The sequence below is a fragment of the Mustela erminea genome, chromosome 3 (assembly GCF_009829155.1).
Source record: "Mustela erminea isolate mMusErm1 chromosome 3, mMusErm1.Pri, whole genome shotgun sequence".
NCBI classification, from domain to species: domain Eukaryota; kingdom Metazoa; phylum Chordata; class Mammalia; order Carnivora; family Mustelidae; genus Mustela; species Mustela erminea.
In genome coordinates this window covers 17,498,570-17,526,109 of record NC_045616.1, presented here as the reverse complement: position 1 = coordinate 17,526,109, position 27,540 = coordinate 17,498,570, and the positions used below count along the sequence as shown (strand labels likewise).

Sequence of the window (27,540 nt, the reverse complement as noted above, 5' to 3'; positions counted from 1 at the left end):
TGCAAAAAACCAAGGACTTATGATTCACACACAAGATAATTTTTTTTCTTAAGCAGTAAAAAGAAGCTATCTCAGGGGAAGACTAGATGTTGGAAATAATAGACAAAAACTTTAAATAAGCTGTTTTAAATTCATTCAAAAAACTAAAGGAAACCATGGCTACAGAACTAAAAGAAAGCAGAAAGATGATTTCTCACCAAATTAAAAATACCTATAAGGAGATTAAAATTGTTTTTAAAAAATCAAATAGAAGGTCACCTGTGTGGCTCAGTGGGTTAAGCCTCTGCCTTCAGCTCAGGTCATGATCTCAGGGTCCTGGGATTGAGGCCTGCATCGGGCTCTCTGCTCAGCGGGGAGCTTGCTTCCCCCTCTCACTCTGCTTCCCTCTCTGCCTATTTGTGATCTCTTTCTATCAAATAAATAAATTAAAAGTCTTTAAAAAATCAAATAGAGGGGCGCCTGGGTGGCTCAGTTGGTTAAGCGACTGCCTTCGGCTCGGGTCATGATCCTGGAGTCCCGGGATCGAGTTCCGCATCGGGATCCCTGCTTGGCAGGGAGTCTGCTTCTCCCACTGACCTCTCTCCTGTTCTCTCTCTCTCTTTCTCTCTCTCTCTCAAATAAATAAATAAATAAATAAATAAATAAAATCTTTAAAAAAAAAAAATCAAATAGAAATTCTGGAGTCAAAAGGTACAATAACTCAAATGAAAAGTTCACTAGAGGGGCTCAGCATCTGATTTGAGCTGGCAAAAAAAACAGTCAGGAAACTTGAAGATAGGCCAATTCAGAGTATCCAGACTGAGAACAGAAAGAAAAAGAGAAAAATGAACAGAGCCTGTGAGACACCATGAAGGTCATACATACTGAGAGTCTCAGGAGAGGAGAGAGAAAAGGGGAGGGGCAGAATATTGGAAGAAATAATGGCTAAAAACTTCCCCAATTTTTTTTAAGCAGGCTCCACAACCAGTGTGAAGCCGGATGCAGGGCTTGAACTCACAACCCTGAGACTGAGACTGAAGCTGATACTGATAGTCAGAGGCTTAACCAACTAAGCCACCCAGGTGCCCTGAAAACTTACCAAATTTGATGAAAAATATTAATCTACATATCATTAGAGTTTGATGAACTCCAAGTAGAGTAAACTCAGAGATCATAGCTGGACACATCATAATCAAACTGTTGAAAGACAGAGACAAAAATTTTAAAAATCTTTAAATTTTAAAAATCTTGAAATCACTAGAAGAAAAACAACTCAACACATACAAGGATCTTCAATAAGATTGACAATAGACCTCTCATGAGAAACCTTGGATTCCAGAAGGCAGTGGGATGACAGTCAAATTGCTGAAAGAAAAGGACTGTCAATGAAGAATTCTATGTCCACCAAAACTATTCTCTAAAAATGGGGAAATTAAGACATTCCCAGACAAACAAATAGTAACATATATGCCCTACAAGAAATATTAAAGGAAGTCCTTTGAACTGAAATAAGACTACATAGAAATTCAAATCCAAATGAAGAAGAATATGAGTGAAGAGTACTGGTAAAAAGTAAATGGGGAAATAAAGATAGAAGTCAGTCCTAAATGTACTTTTTTTGGTAACAAACTTTTTTTCAGAAGATAGAGGAGGGAACATTTTTCAACTCATTCAGCATTTTTCATCTCATTATTATTACCCTGATACTACAATCAGACAAAGAAATCACAAGAAAGAAAATAACAGACTAGTATTTCTTATGAATACAGATGCAAATTCTCCAACAAAACACTAGCAACCCAAATCTAACAACATATGAAAGGGATTACATACCATGATCAGTTGGGATTTGTTCCAGACATGCAAGGTTGGTTCAGCATATGAAAATCAATCAATATAATAGAACTTATTTATTAATAGAATGAAGGACAGACCTCATAATCATCTCAATAGATTTAGAAAGAGCAATTTACAAGAGCCAACACCTTTTCATGATAAAAAGAACATTCAACAAACTAGCAATATATAGAAACTCCTCAATCTGATACAGACATCTATAAAATGCCTGCAGGTGACATAATAGTTAATGACAAAGGATAAAAAGCTTTTCACAGGGGTACCTGGGTGGCTCAGTTGGTTAAGCATCCACGTTGGGCTCAGGTCATGATTTGGGTCCTAGGATCAAGCCCTGCATCAGGCTGCCTGCTCAGTGGAGACTCTGCTTCTCCCTCTTCCTCTGACCTTCATCCTTACTCTTTCTCTATAAAAATAAAAAAATAATTAGAAATTTAAAAAAATTTTAAAAGTCTTCCCATATAAGATAAGGACTAAGACAAGAATGTCCATTCTCACTACTTATCCGCTGGGGAGTCTAGCAAGGACAATTAGGCAAGAGGAACAAATTAGAAAAGAAGTAAAATTATCCTTATTTGTAGGTGGCATGATTTGTATATAAAAAACTTAGAGGATCCAAGTAAAAACTGTCTAGAGCAAATAAATTCAGCAAGATTGAAGGATTAAAAAAGCAATCAATAAAAATTGGTCTTAATGCCATATACTAGCAATGGACAAATCAAAAATGGAATTAAGAAAATAATTCTGTTTATAGTAGTATCACAAGACTTTAGTCTTGCATTAGACTGAATTTAACAACAGCAACAAAAAGCAAAGCTTATACTCTAAAACTTCCAGAACATCACTGAAAGAAAAGAAGGAAGACCTACATCATTGGATATTTTAGGCTTATGAATATGAAGAGTTAAGATGGCCATAATCCCCAAATTGATTTACAGAGTTGAAGTCCCTCTGAAAATCTCAGTTGCCATCTTGTGCGTAAATTGATAAACCGATCCTAAAATTCACATGTGAAAGGCCAGGGGCCCTAATAGCTAAAACAACCTTGAAGAGCAAAGTTGGAGGACTTCTCTTCCCGATTTCAAAACTTACTACAAAGCTACAGTAATCAGCTGTGAGGTACTGGCATAAGGATAGACATATAGGTCAATGACAGTTAATAGGCAAACCCTATGTATGGACAGTTGATTTTCAACAAGGGTGCCAAGATAAGTCAATAAGGAAAGAAGATTCTTTTCAACAAGTGGCATTGGGATAGCTGGATATGTACACACAGAATAGCCCAGTTAGACTCTTGCCACACCATATATAAACACAAACCCTAAATCGATGGAGACCTAAATGTAAGACATAAAACTATAAAACTCTTAGGAAAAAAATATAGATGTGAGTCTTCATGACCTTTGAATGTTTTCTGTAGGCTGTCTAACGCAGAAGCAGCCAAAGATAAAATGGATAAATGGGGCTTTATCAAAATTGAGAATATTTGTGCTTTAAAGGATGTTATCAAGAAAATGAGAAGATGGCTCAGGGAAATTGGGAAAATATTTGCAGGTCTTTTACCTGAGAAGGGAGTTATATCCTGAATACATAAAGAATGCCCCCAACTCAACAATAAAAAGAAAACCCAATTTTTATTTTTTTATTTTTTAAAGATTTTATTTATTTGAGAGAGAGAGAGAGTGCATGAGCTGGGGGGAGGGACAGAGGGAGAGGGAAAAGCAGACTCCCTGCTGAGCAGAGAGCCTAACATGGGGCTCAATCCCATGACTCTGGGATCATGACCTGAGCCAAAGGCAGATGCTTAATCAACTGAGCCAACAACCCAATTTTTAAAATGAGAAAGTAAAATGTTGGAGTTAACCCTAGGATCCAAAATTTCTGCTGTGAGTTGTGTGCTCAAGGGAAAGCATATTCATACTGAAACCTGTACACAAATATTCACAGTAGCGTTATTCATATTGGCCAAATATTGGAAAATAGCCCACTGTCCATCAGCTGATGAATGGATACACAAAAGATGGTAGATCCATACAATAGAATATTACTCAGCCATAAAAAGAAATGAAGTCCAGATTTATCGCGCAATGTAGATGAATATTGAAAACGTTATGCTAAGTGAAAGAAGCCAGACACAAACAGTTAACATGTTGTGTGGTCCCAATTATATTAATTGTCCAGAACAGGCAAATCCATGGAGTCAAAAATAGATTAGACGGTTGTCAGAGGCTTGTAGGGAAGAGTGGGGAGCGAACTGCTGACGGGTATGGGATTTCTTTTTGGTATGACAAAAATTTTCTGGAATTAGTAGTGATATTTGCACACATTTTTGAATATCTTAAAAACCACTGAATTGTACGTTTTAGATGGAGATGTGTATAAATATATGTATATATATATATTTACATATATATATGGAGAGAGAGAGAGAGTAATGTGAATTATATCTCAGTGGATAAAATATATCCTAAATTCATTACTTTTTTTTAGCTTGTTTCTAGAAATGTAAAAGAAATATAAAGCCTTGTTTCCCTTCTCTCTCATATAAATCGGTCTGTCAGCAATTCCTCTTTGTTACAGATCCAAGATGGATTTAGTCTTTCATTTTTTTTTTAAAGATTTTATTTACTTGAGAGAGAGAGAACAGGGGGAGAGCAGAAGGGGAGGCAGAGGGACAAGTAGACTCTGCAATGAGCATGGAGCCCAACGTGGGACTCAGTCCAGGACCCAGAGATCATGACCTGAGCCAAAACCAAGAGTCGATTATTCAGCCAACTGAGCCACCCGGCGCCCCTCCTTTTTCTATCCACCGCCGCCCCAGTGGTCCTAGACGCCGTCATTCTAGTGTTGCTGAGCCAGCTGCTTCCTCCATCCTTCTGCTTCCAGGCTTGCTTTACCTCCTCTCCTTCCTCCCACTAATTTATTCTCCGAAAATGGCCAGAAAGAGTTTCTTAAAAGATTACATGTATCGTGGTATTGTCCTAGCTCAAAACCCTTGAGTAAAATCCAGACCCCCAAGTGACTTAAAGAGCCAAAGTGACAGGCCACATACCTGCCCGTCTACCTTCATCTCCTACCAAACTCCCCACCTTTACTAACATCATGTCACCTCTGCTCTTTCTCTGTTGAACCAGCCAAGGTCTTTCCTGCCCTGCCACTTTTGCACACCCTGGGCCCTCTGCCTAGGACTCCTGTCCCTGCTGCTCTGACATGGCTGGCTCCAGGCTTCCTTATTACGTGCCATCCTCTCAATAGAACTTCTGTGGCCATTGTAACTGAAAAACAGTGTGTTAATTCATTATCTCTAACTCAGTCCTGTTTATTTCTTAAGTAGCACTTATTGCAATTGGTATTTTTTAAAATTTATTGTTCGTTTACCCTTTTCTGTGTAAATCTGTTTCCCCTACCAGACTTTAAGCCCGGGGCCCTGTTGACGGGGTCATCATTGTTTCCCTGGCGTCCAGCATTCCATACGTCACATCATAAGTGTTCAGTACATATTGTTCAATGACTGAAAGAATTAGATCTTTTTGTAAAAATCCCCAGAGACTTAATATTTAATTTAGATTTTAAGGTAGATATTCCTTCCACAAAATGTATTTTTAATTTTTAATTAAAATAAACAAAAATAATTTTTAATATATTAAATAAGATGGGCCCCCACATTTTCCCCCAAGAGACTTCATTACTGATGCTTTCTCTCCGAAAAAAAATCCTGTCTTCATCTCATGCCATTTCTATTATCGATGGTGAATTTGTTTTTATTCTCTGTGTAGAACGACAGCTGTTTCGGTACTTCGGGTGGGATTCGTCCTTTTCAGCTTCAAAACTGGAAGCAGAAAGTTAGTCGGACAAAGAAAGCAGAGTTCATACGCACAGCAGAAAAATTAAAAAATCAGTAAGTATAAGAGCATTATCTTCAATTAACACTGCTCGCCATGTTATTGTGGACACCATGAAGTTCATTCTAACTCGTTCTAATCCTACTCTACGCCTTCTCCAACCTCACATTAAGTTACAAAATTCTAGTCACTGGCATTCCAGAGATGAACAAGAAAGGCAGGAGTATGAAAAAGACAAATAACAGACTATGTCACACGCAGTTTTAAGTAGAGTTACCTCAGTTTCGTGTGTTATTTTGAGTCCGCGTATTTCAAGGGAAACAAAACGGTTATTTCTTTAGATCGTATACATCCGTACATTTTCACTGACCAACGCAAGCGCTTGGTAAATATTTTTGAGAGTCAGTAGTTTTAACGAAGAGTCTGTACCCTCGAGTTATTTTTCTTGAAATGGCCTTTTCATTGATCTCCCTCCCTCGGTCTCTCTCCTTTCAGATCCGTCCAGCCCATCAAGACTAGAGTAATTGAGAAGTTGCCATTTGTTTTAACTGTTAGCGTGTGCATACTTTTTTCTTTTAACAGCCAGTGGTGTCTGTTGCATGTTCAGCCTTGTCAGCAGCGCCATGATGTGAGAAATATTGTGAAGGAGGAGCAAAAGCCTTAGAGCTCACAGCATCCAACCCTACCCTGCAGCTGCTTTGAATTTGCTAAAGAAGTCAGGAGAACTGGAGCCTGTTGTAGGGAGTGGTCTCTGGCCCGGGATTAGTGGCAGTTCTGTTTAGAAATTCTGCCAGCAAAAAAGTATACTCCTGCATTGTGTAACGTTAGACCATATTGGAGCTTTGGGGGATTGAATGCTCTCCGCAGGGATGTACTACTTACATTTTTTAAAACTCAGAATTTCGGAAAATACAATTTTATTGCATGATTTGAGGTAGGACTGGACTGTAGGTTGGGGGTCTGGCTTCCGTTTGTCCTTAGATGGGTAACCAGCCAAGTGGTTAATGGCCATGTCTACAGCAAACCAAACCAGTAGAGACTTTCTTTGCCAGTATGTGCTGGTTTTACAGTTCTGATTAGGCTTTCTTCATCTTGTTCTAAGATTTTGCAAAAACTCATGGAAAGAGTATTAGAAAAATCCATCAGTAGAGTGTCTCTGGCCAAAAATTTTCATTGTATACAGAAAAAACAAACAGTTCAGAATATAATTCTGTTTAGTTTTCTGCATAGGTAACAATACAGTCACACAATTCAAAACTCAACACACACTGAGGGGTACACAGTGGAAAGTCTCTGTTTCACCCCTGGCCTCAGCCACCCACTTCCTTCCCTTCAGACAGCTGCTATTTTTAGTTTCTTATGTATCCTTCCACAGGATTTTTATGCACTTAGGAGGAAATAAAAATACATATTCATATTTTTCCTTTTTTATATAAATGGGAGCATACTGTACACACTACTGTGCATTTTGCTTTGTTTTGTTTTATTTTTAACCTACGAGTGTATCGTAGATACCAAGGACTTGTTGATTTTGTCAGACAGGATCGTGGCCTTCTAGTTTAGCATCCGTAGTCCCCAGAGACACACACTCAGGTGTCCTGGGGTGGAATTATATCATGTAGTGCATTGATTTAGAATGCCTTCGTAAAACACAGAGAGATATGAAAACGGAAAAGAGCTAGGTGAAAAAGAGAGGTCACATTTTCAAATCAGAGTGGCTTGAGGGTACGCAAGGGGAGTCATTTGGTCAGTCTCTACTTTTGGGTGTGTCTAACATTTTCATATAAAATCTTTGTTAGAAGAAGAGTGCATCTTGGGAGCTCTTTCCCCGTCAGCACATGGAACATGGTACTGCTCGGCTGTGTCCCAGGGCGTGAATGTACCATGATTTATGTAACCTGCCCCCATAGTGGTGGGCACTTATGTTCTAGTCGATCTTTGGCCACAGCAAATCACAGTATCTGCGTAGGTCCATGTCATTTTGTGTATGTCTAAGTGCATCTTTAGGAAAAATTCCTAGGGGGAGAAATGCTCAGTCCAAGGCATGTGGGTTTGCAGGTGTAATAAATATTGCCAGAGCACTATAGGCCATTTGCAGTGCCACCAATAAGGTGTGAGAGGATCCGTTCCCCCACAGTTTCATCCACAGAAGATGTACTTACACTTGGTATGTTCGCCAGTCTGAGAGGTGCATGAGGTTACTGTGGTCTAGTTTTACTTTGCATTTCTCCTCTTATAAGTGAGGTTAAGCATCTTTCCCTGTGTTTAGCTGTTTGTCTCGGTCCATTTTGAGTGTCTTTACAGGGGTATATTTCTAAATCAGGAATCACAGAACTTAACTTATTTATTGTCCTAGCATATCCCCTGTCCATGTAGACATTTCTGTCTGACCCTGTAATTTCCCCCACCAGCAACCAGAGCCTAGCTGGGCTTCCCAGTCTCAGCACAGGACTCTGGGAGCCATGCTTAGTCCTTAAGAGTTGACATGCAAACTGCTTGACAGCTCTGTTCTACCCTTCACGTCCTCTCCCAAGCCCACATACTACTTACTGTATGATCTCGGCCTTTGAGATAGCCAGGTAGGGCCCAGAACGGTCCCATCTGTTTTCCCCACTGAACTTTATAAATATTAACTTTTTTTTAATGAATGGCAAAGTGGAAAATATTGGGGAACACTCCCTTAGATTGTTACCCCTCAGGTTGTATGAAATTAAGTCAGTGGCCTGAGACATTCCACCGTTCATTAAATACAAGATTACTGGAGAATTTGTGTTGATTTCTGGAAGAAGAAAATATATTTTGTTGTCCAACCAGAAACTCTTCTTGCCAGTATCTGTTTTGTCTTACCCCAGGGTTCAAACTAACATTAGATCTCCTTACTGGAATATGGACTAAGTCCAAGGAGCAAAGATGGTACAGAAGAAGCTTTGTAGTCCTTGTAGACGATATCCCTAAATACACCCAAATTCCTGTCTGTGCGGATTGTTTGCCTCTTGAAATTTTAGTTTTAGTCATTATATTAATAATGCACTTGTGTAGTACATTTTTATTGTATGGAGATGTGCCCTTATATAATTTAATCACAGCTCTGTTTAGGGCTCGCATTTTAGTGAGAAGGAAGTTCATCCCAGCAGAGGCTAAAGGGCTTGGGTCCATTTACAAAGCTAACTGCATCTCCTGAAAGCAACCATCAGCAACTGTGGCCATTTTCAGGCCACAGGAAGACGGACCTGGAATCAAGAGCCAGACTGCTATTGTATTTTCAAAGCAAGTGCATGAGTGCCTTTTCTGAAACTCATGTTTTGTCATTTAAACAGCGATTCAAATTACTCATGATTATAGTTGAACTTGACTTTTTTCTTTTTTTTTTTTTAAAAGTTTTTTTATTTATTTATTTGACAGAGAGAGATTACAGGTAGGCAGAGAGGCAGGCAGAGAGAGATAGGAGGAAGCAGGCTCCCCGCTGAGCAGAGAGCCCGATGCGGGACTCGATCCCAGGACCCTGAGATCACGACCTGAGCCGAAGGCAGCTGCTTAACCCACTGAGCCACCCAGGCGCCCCAGCTTGACTTTTTTCTAACTACTACTCTGACTCCTTAGCCTTAATTAATTCTCGTAATTATATTTGGGCTCCTCAGGTGCATTAAGCTGTCCATAAGTACTGATTATAATGAGTGTCTCTGTATTTTAAACAATGAAAAATACACTCAACTCACATTTATGCCATTTGTTTCTTTTCCTAAAGAGTTATTAACATAGAAAAAGATAAACATAGTCATTTCTACAACCAAAAAAGTGACTTCAGAAGTGAGCACAGTATGCTGGAAGAACTGGAAAATAAATTGATCAACAGCAGGAAAACAGAAAGTAAGTTGAGTTCACGATGAGCTATAAACTGCTGAGTGACATCAAGTTGTGGTTGTGTTGCTCTGTCTTTGTGGATTGACTCTGTTATATTCTCTGTCAAAATACTTTCTACTTGGTAATATGTCTGTCTGGTAGGGATTTAGGTCTGTTCCTTCCGGTCCCCAGTTTGGTCATCCAAACTGGATTGTTTTCTATGTACATTTCTCTCTCTATAAGAAGAAAAAGAAGGTGGTTTGTTGTTGTTGTTGTTTTTTGTTTTTCCATTGCCAAACCCATTCATGTCATTAAAATTTCTTAAAATGAAGGGAAATTGGTTCCTGGGCTCTCAGTTCTTAGCTCCTTACCCTGGTATTAGTGACTGAATAAGTCAACATCAGCGGATGCAGGAATTAGACTTAGTAATGGTACAGAGTGGGGTAGGCACACAGCTGCTTAAACCTGAGTTTGCTTGTCTGTGGTAGAAAACCCACCATTTCTGCCTCAGGGGAGCTGTCTGGGCATCCTGTGAGGTAATACATGAGAAAGTACCATATAGTGCACGATGAATTATGTTCTGTTGTTTGTTATGAATATTAATCATTGTTAACGGTGTACTAATGTTGCCCTTCAGAAAAGAATTCTATACAAATATCTGGTTTTGTTGTAGATTTTATGTGTTGCAACATGAAAAAAAAAAAAACTGCTTCGTGTTGCATAAAGGAAAAATAATGGTTTTCAACTAAGCCTTGTGAACCATTAAGACTTGTATAAAAATCACACTGCCTCTACTCCTTTATAATCAGTTAAAAGAAATTCTTAATAAATGTTCTCTTGCAGAGTCTCAGATTGTAGTATCGTAAAAAGTCATCTTGTCTCAGGTAGTGGCAAGAACCATTCTTCGTCTTCTGTTGGGAAGACAGCAGGACCTAATATAATTACCAAATGTCCAGTTCTCCTCTTTGATTTATGGAGAAACTGAAACATCCCTAGTTTAATATTTCTTCCTTTCTCTCAGTTCTTTTATAGATGACTAAGAAACTTACCTTTTTTAAAAAAGATTTTATTTGTTTGTTTGTTTATTTTAGAGAGAGAGAGAGCAAGAGTATGAGCAGGGGGAGGGGAGGAGGGAGAGAGAGAATCTCAAGCCAAAATCAAGAGTCAGATGAGTAACTGACTGAGCCACCCAGGCACCGCAAGGCTAATCTTTCTACCTCTTGATCATGTCATTCCTGGAGGGTCTCCCTTCTGTGCATTCCCTTTTGTAGGACAACTTCATTTCTGTCTTTTCGTTTCCCATTGTTGCACAGTTTCACCTCTCTTTATTCACACTTTGTGTTCGTTTTCTCTGGGAGAGCATTGTCTCAGTATAAGTTTATAGAAGTTTCTCTTTGCCATGTTACAGCTGAGAAGAAGTAAATACCTTTTCCTTGCCTCAAACATCATGCCACAATTTTGGCCTGTGTTTATGTAATGCTGTCCTTAATGGTCGGCCTGAACATACTGTCAGTTCCAAATGAATAACTAAGGGATCATTTGCCCTGTGGCATTATCACTGTAGTTGATCAAACTGTGGCAAAAATGAAATAACAAAACTTTTACTTCCCTAGTTACTACACTTCACTAGAGAATTTGCCTGACCTAGAGTTCCAACAGTGAATGAATGAAAACCCCATAAAATACATTGGATATGTTTCTGCTTTTATGGAACTCTGGATTTTTAACAGAAATTAGAACAAACCCTGGGGCACCTGCCTGGCTCAGTCAGAAGAACACGTGACTCCTGATCTCAGGGCTGTGAGTTCAAGCCCCACGTTGGGTGTACAGGTTACTGAAATAAAGAAACAGATTACTTTAAAAAAATATATAGAACAAACCGAAGTCACATATACATGTGTGATGTTTGTTTTGAATATTAACACTGGCTCTGAGCCTGTAGGTAAATTTAAAAAAAAAAATTGTTTTCTTTTTAAACAGTTGGCTCAGTCGGTTGAGCATCTGCCTTTGGCTCAGGCCCTGATCTCAGGATCCTGGGATGGAGTCCTGCATTGCCCTCCCTGCTCAGCGGGAAGTCTGCTTCTCCCTCTCCCTCTATCTGCCCCTCCCCCGCTTGTGCACTCTCTTTCTCTGAGAAATAAATAAATAAATAAATAAATCTTTTTAAAAATTGGCTTTAAGGACTTTTAGGCAGCTATCGGGAGCCTCATGCTTATTTGTGGAAAAGTTGCAAAAAAGGAAGGGGGGCATATAAAGTACCCCAATGATGATAAAGTAATATTATTGTGTGAGTATGTATATAAATATGTGATACTAGCTTAATAATTTAAATAAACATTTGAAGTAAGATGATTACTTCAGAAAAAAAATATCGAAGAATCCAGTCTTTTCTGCTGCTGATATAGAACATCTGAAAATGTCTTTGTGAGACCTTCATCTGGCTTTTACAGTGGGCCTAGGCTGTTCCTTCAGGCTTGCCCCTTGGTCAAACTTGGTGACCTGTAGCACAAGTACCACTATACAGCAGGTGGGCACCTCCCCAAGGCCATGACCGTGACACTAGTGGGTCTCCCCGACCCCAGTCACAGAGGCTGTGGTTAGATGACATTAATTCTCATCAGGAAGTTTGACGGTATGCATAGAATTAATATTGGGTAGACAATTTTAATATTCCAACAGTAGATATCAAATTGTATTTCCATAAATTATAACCAAAAGCAAAAAAAAAATCCTTTCTAAGAGCAAAACACGATTATATCTGAGCTAATGTTCCCTGTGTTTAGAACAGTGTCCAATCACTCAGTCTCCTAAGAGCTAAAAGAGAGAGAGAGTGAACATTTCCTTTCATAGTAAGACAACCCATTGTGCTTTTAAGTATTGGAGGAAACTAAGAGATGCTTTAATTAGAGCAAGGGTACTTCAAAATGTTCGGGCAGTTTTGACACAAATAACCATCTTTTTTCCTTTATTTAATTGCTCTTGGCTGTCTTTTACTGAGTGATGGTGATCAGTCTTATGTGAAGAACCCTGAGTTATAACCACCTTTGTCTTAGAGTTATTTGAAAGTACATACTTCTTCCTTGTAGGAGCAAAACTCCAGCAGCAATTGGCCAAAATACACAACAATGTAAAGAAGCTTCAACACCAGTTAAAAGATGTGAAGCCTACCCCTGATGGTGAGTGAATTTAGATTTCATCTTCTGACTTACATATTCATATTTGCTGTTATCACTAGAAATATTTATATACTTGGGTCACCTGCGTTTCTCAGTGGGTTAAGCCTCTGCCTTTGGCTCAGGTCAAGATCTCAGGGTCCTGGGATCAAGCCCCACATTGGGTTCTGCTCAGTGGGGAGCCTGCTTCCCCCTCTCTCTCTCTGCCTGCTGCTTTGCCTTCTTGTGATCTCTGTCAAATAAATAAATAAAATCTTTTTTTTTAAAAAAAAAGAAATATTTATATAATCTCCTAATAAGCGCCATTTTTCCCCTTTGGCCTTAATGGAGCTAGGTCATATTAGTTAGGGATCGGGAAAGATAGACTGGATAATTAACTGTGACAGGTGGTATTTATATAGTTCTTTACCTTTAAAATGCTGTTGCATCCCCCAAGTTAGGAAGTGGATAGAACAGATCATAGTGTCACGTGCAAGATGGAAACTCTGGTGTGGAGGCATTCAGGTTCAGCTACTGAAGAGAAAAAGGACCAATTTCCTGATTCCTAGCCTAATGTTTTTCCCACCATTTGCTTTTTGAAATAATCACCTTTCAAATAATTGCATTTCAAATACAGAAGAAAAAGCTTAATAGTGTTGGGACAAATGCTAGCCATTTGGAAACAAATAGCATCCTTACCTGCCTGAGTACGCCAACATTCATTCCCTTTTTTTTTTTTTTTTAAGATTTTATTTATTTATTTGACAGGGAAAGGCACAGTGAGAGAGGGAACACAAGCAGGGGTAGAGTGAGAGGGAGAAGCAGGCTTCCCTCACTGAGCAAGGAACCCGATGTGGTACCCGATCCCAGGATCCCAGGATCATGGCCTGAGCCAGAGGCAGATTCTTTTTTTTTTTTTTTTTTTTAAGATTTTATTTATTTATTTGACAGAAAGAGATCACAGATAGGCAGAAAGGAAGGCAGAGAGAGAGAGAGAAGCAGACTCCCCGCCAAGCAGAGAGCCTGATATGGGGCTCGATCCCAGGACCCTGAGATCATGACCTGAGCCGAAGGCAGAGGCTTAACCCACTGAGCCATCCAGGTGCCCCCAAAGGCAGATTCTTGACCGACTGAGCCACCCAGGCACTGCCCAGCATTCATTCCTGAAGGACCAAATCACTTATTACTTACATGCTTTTAGGCAAATGACTTGAACTCTCTGAGCTTTTATTTCCTTAGCTGTAAAATGGAGATAATTACAGGACCTACCTCAGGATTCTTGGGGAGATGAAGTGAGACAAGCATATGAAGCACTTATCCAGTGTTTATAACGTAGCACCTAAAAATGGTAACTATGACTGTGCTAATTATTACTTACTAAAGTAATACACGAAACCATAAAAATTGTAGAAAACAACAAGTATTCATAATTTTACAGTTGTATTCTAGTTTATAAGAGTGATGATCAGAAGCCATAGAGCCAAAAGTAGACATAACTGACTACTTCATACACACACAAAAAATCCCAGAACCATAAAGTTGACAAACAAATTAGGAAAGTATCAACAATACGTATGTAACTTAAAAAACCAATATCCATATCATACAAAGAGTGTTGACAGATTGGAGCAACAAAGGTAAATAACCTAATGGGAAAATGGGTATAGCAAAAGAAATACAAAACACACATGAAGAAACTGCTCAGGCTCATTAATGATCACAAAAATGTCAGTGAAATCAGTCCTGACCCATTTCTCATCTCCTTAGAGAGGAAATGGAAATGGTCCACAGTGCACAGGAAGGGGGCGCTCAGGAGCCATAAGTGGTGTAGAGCGCCACCAGCAGGACAGTGCGCTGTCCTTGACCCTACCGTAAAGCATGCATATTTTTTGATGTGGCATTCACATTTTTCAGTTGTTGTCTAGGAACACTTGAGCATACAAGATAACTACACAAAAGTATTCACCCCAGCATTGTATCTACCGAAAGGTTCATCACTTGGAGAATTAATGAAAAGACTTAGGGTAAATGTAGACAGCGAGATACCACGAAAAAAGAATGAGGGGGGACATATGTATATTGACATGAGAACTTAACCACATGTATTTAACCACATTTTGTTAAATGAAGACTGCTTGTCACAAGGCAGTATGTGTAGTAGTAGGCATTTCTGTGGGAAAAATAATGATAGTACATTTTAATAATATGTGTGCACAGGAATAAATCTATAATTGGGAAAAACACTGCCGGCATAAACATTAGCTTTATAAAAGCACAATTATCTTATTTTTGGTTAAGAAATGTTTTGAAATTAAGGCAACATTCCCTTTTCTCCTAACATTTTATTCTTAGTCCTACTAAAATATGACATAAAGTCTTTCCATGTTTGTTTGTTTGTTTGTTTGTTTTTACAGTTGTTGAAAAGCTCAGAGAAATGATGGAAGAAATTGAAAATGCGATTAACACTTTTAAGGAAGAACAGAGGTTAATGTATGTTTTAAAGTCATTTTGATATAAAATTATGGACCTTTATCTTTTATTACCTCTCCAGTAGGTTTTTGTACACAAGACATTTTTTTTTGTTCTGTATTTAATATTATTAGTCTTACACAAGAGCAATATAACATTTCTCCTCCTTTGTTTTGGGTTTTAGATTGCTTTTCATGTTTCAAGACAGAAAACCAAAATAAGTATTTGAAAGATTTTTTTTTCCCCTCTGAGGAAACTCTTTTAAGGCTTAGATTTATAATGTAAATAATTTTAATTCGAGAAGATGACATGAGAAGAGTTGGGAATAATGAAATTTGGCGGGGGTGGGGCAGGCAAGGTCCATTTGGATCGGTTTGTAGCTTATTAGTCAAAATTTACCTTTATAATTTTAGATATGAAGAGCTTCTGAAAGAAGAGAAAACCACCAGTAATGAGTTGAGCGCCATATCCAGAAAAATCGACATGTGGGCTTTGGGGAACTCAGGAGCTGAGGCGGCCTTCAGAGCCATGCCAAGCAAGCTTCCTGTAGACAGAGAAATGCCAAGCACTCTTCCAGAAGAAGTGGTAGATTTCGAAAAATTCCTTCAGCAAACAGGCGGGCGACAGGGGGGCTGGGATGACTATGACCACCAGAACTTTGTGAAGGTGAGAAACAAACATAAAGGGAAGCCAGCGTTCATGGGAGAAGTTCTAGAAAACCTTCCTGGAAGAACGCAGGAGGAAGTTCAGCAGCACGAGAAATGGTATCAGAAATTTCTGGCCCTGGAAGAAAGGAAAAAAGAGGTAAAAATCATAACAATAGCTATTACTTGTTTTATGTTTCTGTCTTCCAGGCACTGTGTTAGACTCTTTAACATGGATCATTACCTTTACACCCACTTGGGAAGTGTGTTTATAGTCCCCCAACCCACTGTCCAATAAAAGAGAAACTGAGGCAATGAGAAGTTAAGTAATTTTACTGAACTGGTAGAGCTCCAGCTGAACGTCTCAAGACCCTGAGAAATACAACAGCGGGCCACCGGCCTTCTGAGGGTGTGCAGAACCCTCCATGTCCTCTTGAAATGTGGGAAATCCAGAGCTACTTAGGCCTTTGGTAAAAGTCATCTTCCCACTGAGGCCCGGCTGTTTTCAACAGAAAATAAAGAGGCAGTAGGGAAAAGACTCTTTGACTCTTAACAGTTTCTTGGAGTTTTGGCCCTTAAGCCTCATTGTTTATTTTAAAAGACTCAAGATGTTGGCTACCCCAGGGGAAAGAGTAACTATTACTGGTAGCAGATACCTTACAGGTTCCATTTTCACAATGATATTATTCTGGCTTTGGTTTAAATCAGGACTTCTCAGCCTTGGCACCGTGGACTATTTGGGTTGGAGACTTTGCTGTCCTGTGCACTGTAGATGGTTAGCAGTGTCCCTAGCCTTGACCTTCAAGGTGCAGTAACACCCCCTTAGTGGTGATCATCAACGATGTCTCCAGACATGGCCCGTGCCCCCTGCAGGGCAAGAATTGCCCCTGGTGGGGTGCCGTGGGTTTAGATAGTCTGAGTCTGAGTCCCTCTTGTAGACTTGTGCTGTAATAAACATCAGCTGGTAGGGGCGCCTGGGTGGCTCAGTGGGTTAAGCTGCTGCCTTTGGCTCAGGTCATGATCCCAGGGTCCTGGGATTGAGGCCCGCATCGGGCTCTCTGCTCAGCAGGGAGCCTGCTTCCTCCCCTCTCTCTGCCTGCCTCTCTGCCTGCTTGTCATCTCTCTCTGTCAAATAAATAAATAAATAATCTTTAAAAAATAAAAAATAAATAAACATCAGCTGGTTTGGTTTGACAGCTAAAGTATGATTGTTCAACAAATGATATACCTAAGGAGTATTGAAGAAATGTGGATTCCAGGTTTAAAAAAATAAACATCATCAGCTGGTTTGGTTTGACAGCAAAAGTATGATTGTTCAACAAATGATATACCTAAGGAGTATTGAAGAAATGTGGATTCCAGGTTTAATTTAAAATGTTAGAGAAAATAACTAGGGTTTGTGTGTTACTTTTTTCCCTGTGAAGTAAGTTGAAGATATAGGAAAATTGGCATTTGGGACTTTAAGAAAATTCTCTTAAATAAGTCTTCTTTTTGAGAGAGAGATTGCGAGTGTGCACAAGCAAGATCATGCCAGGGGGATGGTGAGGGGAGGAGGGGCAGAGGGAAAGGAAGAGAGAGAATCTTAAGCAGGCTCCACATCCAGCACGGAGCCTATCACTGGGTTCAATCTCATGACCTTGAGACCATGACCTGCACCGAAATCACAAGTCAGATGCTTAACCAACTGAGCCACCCAAGCCCCTGGAAACAAGTCATTTTTAAAAACTCGAAATAATGAGCTGTTAAGAATTATTTGGCCTGGGGCGCCTGGGTGGCTCAGTGGGTTAAGCCACTGCCTTCGGCTCAGGTCATGATCTCAGGGTCCTGGGATCGAGTCCCACATCGGGCTCTTTGCTCAGCAGGCAGCCTGCGTCCTCCTCTCTCTCTCTCTGCCTGCCTCTCTGTCTACTTGTGATCTCTCTCTGTCAAATAAATAAAATCTTTAAAAAAAAAAATTATTTGGCCTTTTTTTCCAGGATGCTGAAAACATGGGGTCCCTGGACCAGCAAAGTCAGCATCACCTGGGGACTTACTAGAACTTTCCGGCCCCAACCCCAGACCTAATCTGAGCTCTGGGTGTGGGGAGCAGGCTGTGTTCTCATGACGCCACTGGGTTATTCCATTAAGAGCTCAAGCTTGAGAGCCACCTCCCTGGGGAAAAAGGGAAGGAACAGTGCTTCTTGTAATAAAGATGAACCACCTGGATTCTAGCTCCCTCTTCTCCGCAGTCTGTTTCCTGATGTTTGACTCTTGATTGAATGTAGGAGTGTGGTTGAATCAAGTTGAGAGTTGTTCCCTGAAGTGGGACATGTTGGAGGAGAAGAGGGAAGTTTGGGGCAAAGCATCGGGAATGTAGTTTTAACTCTACAGAGTTTAAGGTGATGAGTAGGAGGGACACCTGGCTGTCTCGGTGGGTGGAGCGTTCAACTCAGCATCTCAGGGTTGGGAGTTCGAGCCCGACGTTGGGTTTAGAGATTACTTAAAAATAAAGTCTTCAAAAAAAAAAAAAAAAAAAGATGATGGGTAGGAAATTTTCCACTTTTACCTTGCACTTCATTTAATATGCCGTTTTGCCCTACTGAAGATAATGACTTTCAGACGTGCTCTGAACTTTCTAGCCTGAGCATCCTTGCTTGTCTTGTTCTGTCTTTCTAGAGCCTCCATTCTTTCTTTCCCCTCCAATACCAGCCCATCAAAATCTGCCCAGATCAGAAGCTACTTCCTGTTTGCCCACTCAGACACAGAAGTTCCCTCAGAATTCACAGATGCCTTGTATATACATTTTTTTTTTTTTTTTTTTTTTGGAGAGAATGAGTGTGAGCAAGGGTTGGGGGGAGGGCAGAGGGAGAGGGAGAGAGAAAATCTCAAGCAGGCACCATATCCAGCGCTGAGCCCTACCCGGGCCTCAGTCCTACAACCCTCAGATCATGACCCGAACTGAAATTAAGAGTCGGACGCTTAACCGACTGAGCTACCCAGGCGTCCCTTGTTTATACCTCTTTAGTGACGTGCTAGGGTGCATTCTATATGCTAGTGTTTAGTAGGCATGTATCTTATCTCACCCTGAGTCGTGCTACTCAAACGTGGCCCATGGACTGGATGTCAGTTTGTGTACTGTTGCTGGTTTCCAGTACAATAAATTGTACCTGAATCAGCTACTCAGTAAGCACCCTGTGTAGCTCAGTTCCCTTTTTTTTCCATGGAAAACGTCCTCACTAAAGGAAGCAGTGCGTTGATTTACATTCTGGAGTACATTCGGTATTTTTGAGGACCCGCACTCTGAGAGACTCTTGTAGAAGGCGCTTGGTGGTGTTTTAATTATCCGTGGCTCCTCTCCCACTGCCTTGCATACAGTGCACGTGCCATGGGGATTTCTTTCTTGAGTGTACGCTACACCATGAGAAAAGATGAAGAAACTGTTTCCTGACTAGCGGGGAGAGTGTTTCAGGAGATGTCTCCTTTATGGCTGCTAGCAGGCTGCTAGAATTTTAAATAATATTTATATACCCACAAGTGCAGTACAGCAATTTTACTTTTCTTTTTTTCACACTCGTGAATCGTTAAGTGCCAGGCACTGACTCACTGAATCTTCACAGGAACCCTGTTTGAGAGGTACGCCTCCACCTCTTTTACTGATAAGCAGAGTGAGGTCAGAGAGGTTCCGCGACTCATCCAAGTGCACACCTACTAAATGGTGGGGCCAGGATTTGGTCCCAGACAGCTGGCTTCAGACCCCATGCTCCCAAGCTGCCCACTTTTAATTCCTTTTTTGATATTTGACCAGAGGTAAAGGTCACCATTCTAAGTCTAGACAGACGGTTTGGAAGCAGAGTGAGATAATCAGAAGAAAGAGATGTTCCCCATGAACGCAAACGAAGAGGGTAAAGGAGAGGAAGCTACTTGACAAGGTGCCCTCCTTGTGAACCTGAGAATTAAGAGAGGAAGGGGAAGGCCAAAAGAACAAACCACTATTCAGTGTTTAAAAGATACATGATTTTTTTTTTTTAATGAAGTAGAAAAAAGTTGCTTTGGTTCAGGAAAAAAAAAATGTTTTAAAACCTAAGCAACCAGCCTCCTGCAAGCAATGTTCTTTCTAGAAAGATGGATTTGGGGTTGCCTTTTCAAGTGCTCTTGGTTATTAAAAATGTTTTTCTCTTCCTGTCTCTCTCTCTTTTTTTTTTTTTTTAATCAGTCTATTCAGAACTGGAAAACCAAAAAGCAGCAAAAGAAGGAGGAAATTCTCAAGTTAAAGGAAAAGGCGGAGAACATATCTCTGCTCTTCCACAGTAAAAACGAAGATAGTCAAAAGCGAAAAGAGGAGCAAAGAAAGAAGCAGAAACTGGCCGTAGAAGCATGGAAGAAGCAGAAAAGTCTAGAAAGGTCCATGAGACGCGCCTCCCAGGTGAGAGAAGAGGAAGAGAAAGAGAAGAAGCAGCAGAAAGCGCGGCAACGCCAGTTTAAACTAAAATTGCTCCTGGAGAGTTACGCCCAGCAGAAGAAAGAGCAGGAAGAATTTCTGAGGCTTGAGAAGGAGATGAAGGAAAAGGCAGAAAAGGCAGAAAAGAGGAAAACGGCTGCCGAGGAGATCTCCAGGTTTCAAGAACGAGTGAGTCGGTAATGGTTCCTGGGTCCGCCTTCAGGGCCCCACGTAGGGGTGTCCCGCTCCAGACTGAGGTCCGCAAAAACAGGCCCGTACCCGGCATTCATGTGGTGAAAGTGAGGAAGCTGTGCTCTCTGAATCCTAGTGGGTTGTATAGCCCCCAGGGAAAGACAGACGTGAGACTGCGCAGAAGTAGAGTGATGGAGGGGGTTCGCAGGGGACTTTGGGAGGCAGGCAGGCAGCGAGAGAAGTGTTCCAGAGCTGTGGGGGTCAGACAGAAGGTGATGTTGGGGTGCAGTCTTGAAGGAGAAGAAAGGCAGGGATCCTTCCTGGCAGAGGGAACAGCATGAAGGGCAGAGGGAACAGCATGAAGGGTAGCAGTGTGGTTTAGGGGGAAACCTGTAAGAACCACAGTGATCTCAGGGCACCAGACAGGAGCTGGGAAGCAGCCGCAGAGGACGCTGGAAAGGTAGTCACAGGTCAGGCCACACGTGGGCTGTGTTCTCTGCCAGACCTGCTGGCCCTACGCCCACTGGTGATGCGCTCCCTAGTTCATTGTCCATCTCCCCACTGTCATGAAAGCTCCATGAGGGCAGAGGTCTTGTCCTTTTGGTTCATCCGTGTACCCTCAGGTCTGGTACGGTGTAGAAACTCAGTGTGTACTTAATGGAATCAAGGTAACTGCTGAGAGGTAGGGGGAAATAAAAAACATACACAAGAAAAATGCTAATTGAAGAAAGAGTACAGTTTTACTATTAAGTGGAAATCAGTCCAAAAAGTATTTAAAAAGATAAGGAAGATTCTTTATTTTTTCAAAGTTTATTTATTAGAGAGAGATAGAGAGAGAGGGCAAGTGCAGCATGCAGGACAGGCAGGGAGGGTCTGGCTGAGGGAGAAGCCCCAGCAGACTCCTTGCTGGGCCTGGAGCCCAGGGTGGGGCTCAATCTCATGACCCTGAGATCGTGGCCTGAAACCAGGAGTCAGGCACTTAACCACTGTAACCCCAACTTAACTTGGGATGCTTAACCCAGGTACCCAAGAAGGATACTTAAAATGAAAAAGGGTTCAAATGAGATATAACTGGGGGAGACTGAATGGCTCAGTGGGTTTAGCGTCTGCTTTCGACTCAGGTCATGATTCCAGGGTCCTGGGATCCAGCCCCATGTTGGGCTCCAGCCCCAGCGGTTGGCTGCCTGCTCAGCGGGGAGTCTGCTGGTCCCCCTGCTGTGCTCACTCACTCTCTCTCTCTCTGCCAAATAAATACTCTTTTAAAAAATGAGATATAACTGGTATGAAATAATTCTTATGAATTGTTATGAAATAACTGTTATGAAATAATTCTTATGAGTTGTTATGTGCATCAAAAGACATAGCCGCAGCTGTCATGAAGCAAAAAACAAGGGAAATGCAAAGAAAAATCATAGACAAAACCACACTAATGGAATTTCCCTTAGTCCATATGTGAAAATCTTCCTAAATAACAAAAGATCCCATGCGTTCTCCCCACCGCCCACCAAAAAAGGCAAGCAGGCCACACAATAAAAGACCAAGAAAAAAAAACAAGAAATCCTGTAAATAGAACATATGTGAGAGATCTAAAACCAGATATATCTGTGTTGAAAAGTGAAAATGGGCTTAGCTCAACTATCAAAGAAAAGGAGTTTTAGATTGAACTATAAAATAAAACAGCTAAAGAAAGCGATGCAGAAAGGATGGGCATGTGTTACATTTATATTCAGGATAAAGACAGCTCTTAGCCTTTGTTGGAAAAGGTTGATATTGAAGTATTGATATTTAGGGTAATTTAATTTTTCTTGCAAGCTACTGACCTTTCAAGGAAATTCTAATGAATTTTATTTTCTTAATGTTACCCTCCTATTGTTGGTGTATTTTGTTTTTTAGGATTTACATAAACTTGAATTGAAAATTCTAGATCGACAGTTAAAGGAAGATGAAAAGGCAGAAAAACAAAGAAAACTGGCAAAATTAAAAGAAAAGGTGCTGTGTGCTGAGATTTATTTTTATTTTTATTATCCTAACTCCTTGATTGGTAAGGAGGCAAGCATGAAATCCATTTTCTTTATATCCAGAACTCTATTTCTGTATCGCTTCCTCTAGATTTCGTACTTAACAGATTTACATATTACAAAGCACAGCTTAGCACAACTTAAGCAACTATTGGAATTCTGCCATTTCACATTCTAAGCACCTTATTTTCTTTTACCCTGAATTAATTTTCTCTTCTTACTCTTAATTCTGTTTTTCATTTTCTTCCGTACGTGCCTCTGTTTTAGACCTTTTAGTAGCTAGGAGCATTGCTTAATCTCCCTGGGAGTACACGGACTACAGATGTTGGTGACTCTCCTGGGAACGAAGGACTTTCCTGGTAGTTATTTACCCTAAATTCATTGTCTGGCTATCCCACGGTCACTCTTGGAGGCATTACATTTCCCTCAGAATAGAAACAAAAAATAGAACAGTGGAAGCAGAATACAATAATTGAATTAGAAAAAAAGAAACTAAATTAAACAGTTTATTAATAGATTAATGGAGTCCAGATTTTCTGTTAGCTCTAGGAGCACAATCAGAAGTTTGCTAAAAAGGTTATTAACAGTTTTATTTCTGTTTAGCGAATTTCAAGGGTGTTTCTTATAACTGCTTGCTGTTGTTACTGAAGATCTCACTCACTAGCCCCAACTTAACAGCACATATAAAGTAACTGGCACTCATTTTCTTTCTGATTACAGGTTGAAAACAACGTTGGTAGGGATCCCTCTAGGCTTTACAGACCTACCAAAGGTTGGGAGGAACGGACCAAGAAGACGGGACCCACAGGCTCTGGGCCACTTCTGCATATCCCACACAGGTAAAAAGGAGTTAAAGTGGGTGTCCACTTTTCAATAACTTCATAACTACATGTTTATATTTTATATAGTTTCTATTTGTATGCTCTATTTTACAGTTAAAAAGTTGATAAAAGTTGCTTATTAATGTTCAGTTATATAGATGTTCTATGCGTTGAAAACTTGAGCTATTTACGCTTCTTACCTAATAACATAGAGTGGCATTTAAGTCACCCATGAAAAGCATTTTACTTATCCAGGAGGCATAGTATATTACCTCTCAGCAAGTCCAACGTAGAATGTAATTAATTAGGATTTCTAAAAAAATTTCTTTTGTATTTATAATTGCTCTTCTTCTTCTCCCTAGGGCTATTCCGACCTGGAGACAAGGACTTGAGAAAAGAATATGAGATAATGAAGTTGGTATTCAGTTGATGAAAGTGTCAGCATGTTCAGACCAGGAGAGAGTCAGTGCCCATGTTCTTTAAGTAGTACTAGCCCCAATCAGATTGGTAACCGTGTTGTTTGTGAACGCACAGGTACTGAGTTCCCTGCAGCGCTGTTGGAGCTCGTCTATACTCAGTGGGTATTTAATGTGTATGTTGGCCTATTACTGATGTAAACGTTATTTGAATAAGTGTATGTTACACACATGATTTCATTTAAATCCTGAGAACATTTCAAAGGTATTTTGTTTTTGTCATGGCATAGCAAAATAAATTGGGCCAGTCATAGAGTATCTTTTTTTTTTTAAACAAAAATTTTGTAACATTTATAACTTGGAGGCGAATGAGCTCAAGGAACAGAAATGTAAAGATTTTCCTTTCTGGGGGGAAATAAGTCAGTACTTTTCTAAGTTTAACAAATTGGTAGTTTGTCAGTTGCTACATTTTTGTGTAATAAATATTTTGTATTTGTTGGAAGCATGCTTTGTTTTATATAGAGAATATTTATTTTAAAAATATGCTTCACCTCGAAATATCCTATTATTTATATTATCGACATCTTTTTGGTTTCCTTTGGCTATGCCAGATTTCCCATTAGCCTTTCTGGATGTCACACATTTATAAAGCCTTTGAGTCTTTCACATCTTCTGGCTGGTGCAGTTTTCTTTACTGCTTCTGTTTGGCTCAGAATATTTGGTCAAAAGAGGCAACTTTAAAATTTCCAAACTTTTACACGTGAAAACACAATTTAACTTAATTTGACTCAACTTTTCATATTATAAAATCTTAGCTCCTAACTTTAATCAGTCCCCATCTTATAGGAGATGGTATAATATACATAATAAATATGAAAGAACTTGTGTTTTTTATATTTTATCTTAGAATATCTTTAATTTATAACTTGAAACATCTAGGTCAAATGACTCAGAAGTTTACTGTTAGTAAACTGTTAGTAGTAACCTTTACTTATTTCACAGTTAATTGTCAAAGTTGATGGCTTCCACATTTTGGAAACTGAATTTGATTACACAGTTATTGGTGCAAAATGAGAGAAAGAACATAAAACATCCTTAATCAGGGATGCCTGTTTTATTTGTAGCTCTCGTTCTCTTTAACTTTGTTTTTAAATGGTCGTAGGCCATTTAGAGACACAATATTGGACAACAGATTTTAAACACAGAATGGAACTACTATACAAAAGATACACAAAAGAAAGCTTTCTTATACATGGCTTTTGAACACAGCTTTTTGTTGCACACAAAGATAACTTTCCATTTCCTGCATCAAAGGTAAGCATACTGGGTAGTGTGAGTTTGGGCTTTTTGTCTGTTTTTTTGTTTGTTTGTTTCTTAATAAAACTATGGAATTTTCTTTGACAAAACCAGTCCTTCTAACTGAATCTAAAACAAATGAGGGATGTATAAAAGGTATAGAATAAGCATAATTAATAGTATCTTCAGTTGTAGGCTCAGAGAAGAGATAAATAAACATTTCATTTACTGGTTTAAAAAGGATCTGAGGCGCACCTGGGTGGCTAAGGGGGTTAAAGCCTCTGCCTTCAGCTCAGGTCATGATCCCAGAGTCCTGGGATCAAGCCCCACATCAGGCTCTCTGCTCAGTGGGGAGCCTGCTTCCCACCCCCTCCCCGCCTGCCTCTCTGCCACTTGTGATCTCTCTCTGTCAAATAAATAAATAAATAAAATATTTAAGAAATAAAAAAAATAAATAAATAAAAACGATCTAAGAACTTTAGAAAAAAACCCTAAAGGAAAAATGTTAATAAAGCACCCTTAATTCCATCACTCCATGGTAACTTTTTGCAAAAACATACCTACATATTTTAAAATAGCTACAGTCATAGAGTATGTTTTATTTACTATACTAAGTTATATATACTTTCCTATGTTTCTATAGAATTCAAACATTATTGTTTAATGGCTAAATAATGTTCAATTATATAGATGTCTTATCATGCCTGTATGTTGAAAACCTGAGCTATTTACACTTCTTACCTAGTAACATAGAGTGGCACTTTGCATGGGGGTTGTCTTCTGTCATGCCTATGTCAGCAATCTTGTGTGGTCAAAGTCACCCATGAAAACCCTTTTACTTACCTAGGAAGCATGTTATATTACCTCTCAGTGAGTCCATCATGGAATTTGGATCAGATTGCTGGTTCCTGAGCTGAGAATCAGAGGAAAATTATCTGTGTTCTCTTTAGGTGGCCCAGTTGAACAGGATTGTCTTTCTGAGCATGTATAGACTGCATTGTCCATAGTAAATTAAATTTGTGTGATATGACCACACTTTCAACATTCTGAAACATTTGGTGGTGCGTGTTTGTAAGGGAAGGAGAAAGATCTTAACTGTAATGACAATGAAAACTCCTCTAGACCAGGCATACCTGAAAAACAAGGAATGTGGCCTCCCTATTTGTAAAGAAGCCCAAGAACAGCCCTTTGGTCATGCCGTATTTGTTTCAGACATACAGGAATCCCTGTGAATAAGTAGTAACTGGTACCTAAAAGTAGGCGCTTTGGGTTATTGAATAGGGAGAAGATAACTGCAGCCCACACAGCATGTATTTTAAATAGATTTTTCTAAAAAGGTAACAATTAAAATTATACTCAAACTTAGCTTAGCCGACTATAGAGAACCTAGGTTAGAGAACCTAGGTTTGATCCTGATCTTTCGGTGGATTTTTTCCCCCTAGACTGCCTCATGACCTTTTAAAGGGAATAATATATGGTTGAAGCAAATTAAGTTCCAACTTAAAAAAAAAAATTGCTAAAAGCATGCTATTTCAGTTTAATAAAGGGGTAGTTGGAGAACATTTGAGCTTGTTTACCATGGCAAATTGATGCGACAACGATGCTAGATGAACAGACTTAACATTAAGAGTAAAATCTTGCAAAAGAAAATGATGCAGTCACACATAGAAATATAAATGTAAGTTGTGTATATATGTGTTTATATATTTATATTTGTTATTCATATGTGTATATGTTTATATATTTATATTTGTTATTATTCATACGTGTATGTGTGTGTGTGTGTGTGTGTGTGAGATTGCTGGTATCCTAGAGAGGACTAGGAACGTCTCTGAGCTCAGGAAGCGTCCGTAATTTTTAATAAACATTTATCTTCACAGCTTGATTTGAAGATCTAGCCTCCCTATCCATTCAGCTGAAAGCCAGGGACTTGCAGAAAGGATTTATTCTGATCCATCCATTTTCAAATAGATCATCCTTTAGGGCCGCGATCGTCTCAAAGCGAACTAGAAGTTTTTGATCTTGCACTTCCAAATACCTAACGAGGATCACAGTTCTGGAGGGATTGGGGGATTTGTGGGCTGAATTTTACAAGGCTTGAGGTGGGTCTCCAAGCCTGCGGGGCTCAGAATAGAAAAGGTGGGCTGTAGAGAGAAATGCGAAGGCACCAAGCGCTGCGTTTAGACTCTGAACAGCGAGTAGCTTCAACCCCAGACGGGCGCGCGGCGGGCGCACCGCCCATACCCACGCGCCATCCCTGTGTGGCCCCTCGGGCTTCCCTCACGCCGCGCGCCAAGTGCTTCCGGGTCGCGGCGGACGTCGCTTCCGCAGCAGCATGGCGGCCACGGAGGAAGAGCGGCCGGCGGGGAGCGGTGAGGGAGAGCGGCTGGATTTCCTGCGAGACCGGCACGTGCGGTTCTTCCAGCGCTGCCTCCAGGTCTTGCCCGAGCGTTATTCTTCGCTCGAGACCAGCAGGTAACTGGTGGCCACGGTCAGCGGGGTGGGCAGTGGGGCTCCTCGCCCCAGCGGAAAGGCTCCGCGGAGCCGGCTGGCTGACCCGGCGCCTGCGGGCCCTGCGCCACCCACCGCCCACCTGGCAG

General features: G+C 40.2%; 2 protein-coding genes across 4 annotated transcripts in view; both read left to right on the top strand.

The window, feature by feature from the left end:
* CCDC112 (coiled-coil domain containing 112) overlaps positions 1-24,312 on the top strand; it is a 29,034-nt gene extending 4,722 nt beyond the window's left edge. The window contains exons 2-10 of one of the 2 annotated variants that reach the window (XM_032335391.1): positions 5,610-5,731; positions 9,421-9,542; positions 12,602-12,691; positions 15,082-15,157; positions 15,550-15,940; positions 19,973-20,386; positions 22,283-22,378; positions 23,128-23,246; positions 23,591-24,312. In XM_032335391.1, coding sequence (XP_032191282.1) covers positions 5,610-5,731; positions 9,421-9,542; positions 12,602-12,691; positions 15,082-15,157; positions 15,550-15,940; positions 19,973-20,386; positions 22,283-22,378; positions 23,128-23,246; positions 23,591-23,633 — 1,473 coding nt within the window. In that variant the 3' untranslated portion in view covers positions 23,634-24,312. The remainder of the gene's footprint in view (positions 1-5,609; positions 5,732-9,420; positions 9,543-12,601; positions 12,692-15,081; positions 15,158-15,549; positions 15,941-19,972; positions 20,387-22,282; positions 22,379-23,127; positions 23,247-23,590) is intronic. The other variant, XM_032335392.1, reaches the window with a different exon arrangement.
* Positions 24,313-27,096: 2,784 nt separating this feature from the next.
* Positions 27,097-27,540, top strand: part of PGGT1B (protein geranylgeranyltransferase type I subunit beta) — a 47,020-nt gene continuing 46,576 nt past the window's right edge. The window contains exon 1 of one of the 2 annotated variants that reach the window (XM_032335389.1): positions 27,097-27,415. In XM_032335389.1, coding sequence (XP_032191280.1) covers positions 27,097-27,415 — 319 coding nt within the window. The remainder of the gene's footprint in view (positions 27,416-27,540) is intronic. The other variant, XM_032335390.1, reaches the window with a different exon arrangement.